Below are 6,000 nucleotides of genomic sequence, written 5' to 3'. Positions count from 1 at the left end.
ATATTTTGCCACAGTGTTCCATGCTATGCTGCTGGTTATTATAATAGTTGAATGACTTGCTTGCTAATTGTGCTAATTGCAAGTGAACATATGTTCTCATTTGCTTCAGAGGTTATATTAGGATTTTCTTTTCGTGTCAAGTTGCATTTGTTATGGCTAATGTTCTGTACGATGTAAATTGTCCTTGAAAGAGGTATCTGCTCAAAATAAAAACATAATTACGACCATATTGTTTCAAAAGTCTTTGAAGTAATCTGCTTTAAAATAATAATAACTGTGTTGCTTTCACATTGCACAATATCCAGGCATTTGGTTTGGAAATCAAATGAAATGTGACTGAATTTACACATTAGCCTGGAAGTTGTAATACGACCCTCTCTCCCGCTTCCACAGTCATAGTCTCGAACTCATCATTTGTTTTCCCCACATCCGCAGCAGACTGGATCTGGGTTCAGGTGGCTCCCATTTGCAGAGTGCGAGTGAATATTATTGACAGTGATCAAAGCATTTGAAGTCCGCCACAGGAATAATTAAAACCAACACGGCTTCTGTTCGTTTGCCTTTGGGCAACTGCGGTTCTACATGCCCAGCAGATTGTTAATTAGGTACAAAGGTGGCACGTCTGTTTTAAAGATGAATTGATTGGGATGCGTGTCTTCTCCATGTGCCAGCCAGTTGTTGTCAGATATAATGAGGGCACAAATAAGTGATAATTTACATAAGTACCGGATGTTGCGACCCACAGGTATTCAATTATATTCCAGAGTGTCTCTTGACCACACGCATCATGGCCGTGCACTCTCATTAAAATGCACCTTGTTTACATATTAACTGGTTTGGTCTGCAAGTGGTTATTTAAAGCCTGTTTTGGTGCATCGATTTCAGTGGACCTGAATGAGCAGGCTAAACACCTGTGCTTGTTCAGCAACCGGACAGAGAAACGTGACTTCCTGAAATGAAAATTACTTTTATGATTGAGGCTTTATGATTTAAGGCTGATTATTTGCAATTTCCACATTTGTGGGCTGTTTCTATGTAAATTTCAAAATTAGAGTTGGTGGATATTCTCAAAATGGCACTGCACTATTATTATTATTATTATTAATAATAATAATAATAATAATAATAATAATAATTTATTTTTCTTTTGTATGTACTATGAGCTGCCCAGTGTGGGGAGTCTACAGGAAACTTGGATTCACTCCAAGCTAACGTTGTGTTCGGGTTTCCTAAACCTTCTTATTGGCTGTTAAAACATAACAAGAGAGTGGCCAATAATTTTGACTCCGTAGCTTTTATGTTATGTGTGCATCTGTGCCTTTTTCTTCTTCTTTGGATCAGCACAGCTCCTGGGGTTCCATGTGTGTAGAATTTATATTCAGTCCATGGTGGTGTCATATGAGTCTCCACTCTCTGAAAAATGTATTTATTGTTCAGACATGAGCTTAAACATCACAAAGAAGGAGGTAAATAAGTCCTCTCTCATTGTCAGGATCGAACAAGCTACAAAATGAGAACAATAACCAAAAAAGATATATTGCTATAGGATGAAGCGCTGTCCAATGATTTTGGAGGATGAAGCGCTGTCCAATGATTTTGGAGGTAGTTGCTTGAATTTGAGCAGGTAAGATGCTTCTGTACACTTCAGAATTAATTCTGCTGCTGCTGTCAGCAGTCACATCATCAATGAAGACAGGTGAGCCAGTACCTGTGGAAGCTATACATACCCCACCACCATGTTTCACAGATGAGGGCAGGGGGGGCGGGAGCTTAGGATCTTGGGCAGTTGTTTTTGGCCTTCACGCTTTGCTCTTGCCATCATTCTGATACAAGTGAATCTGTCCATAAGCCCTTTTGCCAGAACTATGCACACTCTTTTAGGTCCTTCTTGGCTAACTGTAACCCAACCGTCCTGTTTTCTGGTTAACTAGTGCTTTGCATTTAGAAGTATAGCCTCTGTAGTCCTGTTTGTGAAATTGTCTGTGGACAGTCACTAACACGTCCACGCCTGCTTCCTGAAGAGTGTTTCTGATCAGTCAGACAGGTGTTTAGTGGTTTTTCTTCATTGTGGTAAGAATTCTTCAGTCATCAACTGTAGAGGTCTTACATGGCCAACCAGTTCCTTTGTGATTACTGACAGGTGCTCTCTTCCTTCTTAATGATGTTCCAAACAGTTCATTTTGGTAAGCCTACGGTTTGGCCTATGCCTTTGACTGTTTTTTTTCTTATATCTCACCTTCTTAAGGCTTCCTTGGCTTTAATTAGCACAACTCTAGTCGTCATGTTTACAAACCCCAATATTAGACTTCAAAGGCAATCAAAAGCCTAGACTAAGCACTAAAGATTCAATTGATCACACCTGACCAATCAGAAACACCTGTGAAGCCTTTCCCAGATATTATGGTGCCCTGAAATGGGGGGACTGTGTATAAAATGTTCAGTAATTTTTACATGATGAAACCAACATATATATAAAAGCTGAGAATCCGCACTTTAACCACATGTGAATTGTCTGATTACCAGCAAATTACACAATAACTCCCCGTATGTGGTGCTTCCTGGACCCCAATTATGTCTAGCTACGGATTCATAGCATTAACCAGCAACAGGTGTGGAGATTTCGCTGAGTGCTGCGCAGTCGATTGCTTATCCTCCTTTACGCCTCCCAGCAGCCGGGGCTGCACGAGCGTGAAGCGTGTCCCCATTTACCTGCCTGCCCGGCGCCTTATTTAATAAAGACCGTTTCTTCGTTCGTCATCAATCCGCTGCCAAACTCGAGCCCCGAGGACGCAGCGGCTGAAGATGTGGTCCTGGAGATCGCCGGCATTGTTCATCCTGTCCTGCTACTTTATTCCGAGGACAGAAATGAGTAAATCCATTGGAGTGTGTGGGGAGGGGGCAACAGAGTTTCTTCGTCCATAAACCAGCCCCCCTTTGTTTTAAGGTTTAAATAGATATCTCTGGAGAGGTAATTTATAGACACTACATTTGCCTCAGTTAATGACATACTACTGAGATTACACATCATCCAGTCAACAACACGAATCTTGAATATGGTGTGAAATGTACGTAGTTATGTCAAATTGAAAAAAATTAAAGTCGTAACTGGTAGTTTTGAGTAGGCTATATACTTAATGTTCAGAACAGAACGAGAGAATGTTTCAATCGGTATGTAAATTTGCATCCAGACATTAACAATGATTGCTTTAAACTTCAATTTATAGTTAAACACGCACAGGAGTGATGCTGGGGATATCAAAGTGAATAACTAGGTTTCATGTACCTTTAAAGAATGCTATTATTCAGCAAATGCATTTGTTCATTTCTTCATATGGCCATGCATTTTGCGGTTTGATTATATTAAAAAGAATATCGGAAATAATACAAACGATGTATGCTACTTGCAGGAGAATGTAATTAAAAAATAAATATATAAATAACGGAGCCGCATTTCATATTTATGATTACCGAAAAAAGGACGAATCAAATCTTTCCAGCCCAGTGGGAGAAAAGTGATGCGTATTGCTTCCACATGGTACAGATTGGAGGTTAATGGACGTGATTTATCAGGGCATCAGGGGTGTTCAGCGGATCCACGTGATTAATCAGTAGCTTCCCAGCCTCTGGCATCTCGCGCTAACCCTGGGTGAATGATGTAAGATCAGACGTACTCTGCATAGAAAAGTAAAGGCAGACTCTCAGTTCTCTCCATCTGTACACCCCCCTCTCCTTCTCTTCTTCCTCCTCCTCTGGCACCTAACGCCTCCCTCCTGCCTATCTCTCCTCATTCTCTCCCTCTCTCTTACTGTCTTCTTCGCTCATACGCCGAGCAATCCAGCTGAAACCGGGAAAGGAGTGCTGGCTCATTTAAGCAGACGAATTTCAACTGACACCACGGCACGAGACTCGAGGCAGGGTCCGGACTTGCCTGAAAGAAGTGCAGCGGCAGGAGACTTCATTCTGCAACAATGTCCGAATTTATCCTCGCCTTTTTGACCATATCGGGATTATTTCCAATCGCCAAAGTGCTCACGGCCGTCGGAGGAGAGCCAGGTAAGACAGAGAGAGACAACGCGTTTGATTAAAAAAAAAAAAAACTTGCTGCGCCGAATTGTTTTTTACTGCTTAGCCAATACACCCGAGTCTTACCCAAATAACGCGACCCTATTACTTTTCATGCTGTAAAAAATTCGTCTCGACGCTGTCATCTTTTAATTTGGGAGGATATGGAAAGTTGGGTCGTCCACTCTTGGAGCCTGAAAAGGCGGTTTCAGTTGCGTGTATATTATATAGAGGCATTGTCATGTATTAACGTGTGCCGGTTGCAGAATTTCTGGAGTGTGAAGTGTTCCTTCTGAGAAATTAATCTGTTTTTAAAGGGATTATATATCTAGCCATTGCTTTTTTTAACACACAAAAATCATAATTATAATAATAATAATAATAATAATAATGTATTGTGCATCCTGCAACTCCGGAATACAGAAGGTAGGCTGTGATGGTGCGCTGACATACGTAGGTGCAGGTAAATTCTACCCAGCATTGGTATATGATGTAAAATGTATTAACCAAAGAATGAATTGTCTGCTGTTTTTTGCAGCAGTATTGGGTCTTGGTATTACCTAAATATAAAGCCTGGGGTACTGAATATTGTATCTTAATATTCAGATGCATAATGAATAACTCTAAGTGCATATATAAACAGCCATTTTTTAGTATTCAGTAGTTGGATAGGAGGGAGGTAAAAGAAGAATGATCAAGGAATACAGGCATGCTTTAAAGTTGCTTTTAAAGGTTGTAGCAGACGAGAAATTGGTTTTCAGTTCTTCCCAGGCAGCTACGCCTTTGCAAAAAAGTTATTTTTGAAACCCATCCAACCCATTGTTCCGTTCAAACGAAGATGCATCCTTGTACTATCACAAATTGTGTTTTGGATAAAAAGACTTGGTGATTTGCTGCCTCCCTGAAAAGTACTGAATAAATGAATTTGTAGGTGTGGATGGTTTAGAAATCTTTCTCATACAGACACAGCCGACTGGCTCTTGCATGTAGTGGAAATACAGAATGACAGGTCTCTATTGGGACATACAATTCCAAGTGATTGCAGTTAGCCATTGCTTTATTTGGGACTGGTAAAATAGAAAGTTTGTGTTTGATAGTGCAAAGCTAAGTGAAAACTGAAACACTTTGATTGTCAAGGTTAGCTTGTCAGGTGAGCTTTATACAGTAGAATGAGCACAGCTCCCTGGCTCTCCAACACCCAAGATTAAGTTCTGTATTTATTACAAGACTCGACTCAGTGTGCAAATATAGGCTACCTGTAAATTAAGGAATAGATTTTGAAAAATATGTATCTGTGCCTCACTCTCTGTTGCTGAATGTCCATATGGTTAAAAATGTGTGGGAGAAACTTTAGAGTATGGTCCCCTATTATTGCTTTATTGGTTCAGATTTTTACATTTAGCTAATTGCTGTATTGCAATGCGTTTTCGTGATTTTTGCTTGTCCGTACCTGAATGTTGTAGGAGGTTAATTTTGGTCTCCTTGGCCAGGAGTAGAGCTGTATTTACCAGTGCTTGTGTCTCTTGGTACAGCGTTCAGTCAGAACCGAACCTGAATTCTAACTCCTTTTTAATGGTCTTAAATGCCAGTGCCTGGCTAACTCAATGCTCTCACACTATTGATGCACTCAGAACTTTGGTGTGACAACTGTTGGATCCTCGTAGGTCTTTGTCAGGTCGGATGAAAACGCGTAGCTACAGCGTGTTGGCTTTCTGGGTCTTTCTAGAGTGCTGTGTGAATGTTTTCAGTGCCGAAATGTCAGTGCAGAACCAATTTGTTTGGAATTGGCGTCTGAAATGCTTTTTTTTTCTGCTTTAAGTTTCTACTTACCAAGATGGATTCAGCTGAACTTTATTACACAGACCGTATTTATCAGGTGATGCATAGCACTTCTAGTTATTCCCCAAAATATGTAGGACCAAAATGTCAGGTTAACAT

The 6,000-nt window shown here is 40.5% G+C and overlaps 1 protein-coding gene and 1 long non-coding RNA gene across 2 annotated transcripts in view; one reads left to right on the top strand and one right to left on the bottom strand.

The window, feature by feature from the left end:
• Positions 1-1,111: 1,111 nt before the first annotated feature.
• Positions 1,112-3,414, bottom strand: LOC135241238 (uncharacterized). Its single transcript, XR_010325958.1, has 2 exons — positions 3,284-3,414; positions 1,112-2,846 (listed from the first exon to the last, which is right to left on the bottom strand). It is a non-coding gene; the product is annotated as an uncharacterized LOC135241238 (long non-coding RNA).
• Positions 3,415-3,714: 300 nt separating this feature from the next.
• The window catches only part of LOC135241237 (low-density lipoprotein receptor-related protein 1B-like), a 457,371-nt gene continuing 455,085 nt past the window's right edge, over positions 3,715-6,000 (top strand). Inside the window, exon 1 of the mRNA XM_064311460.1 lies at positions 3,715-4,053. Within this exon, the coding sequence (XP_064167530.1) occupies positions 3,969-4,053 (85 nt within the window). The 5' untranslated portion in view covers positions 3,715-3,968. The remainder of the gene's footprint in view (positions 4,054-6,000) is intronic.

Source organism: Anguilla rostrata, chromosome 15 (assembly GCF_018555375.3).
Source record: "Anguilla rostrata isolate EN2019 chromosome 15, ASM1855537v3, whole genome shotgun sequence".
Classification (NCBI taxonomy): domain Eukaryota; kingdom Metazoa; phylum Chordata; class Actinopteri; order Anguilliformes; family Anguillidae; genus Anguilla; species Anguilla rostrata.
This window is presented reverse-complemented; position numbering and strand designations above follow the sequence as displayed.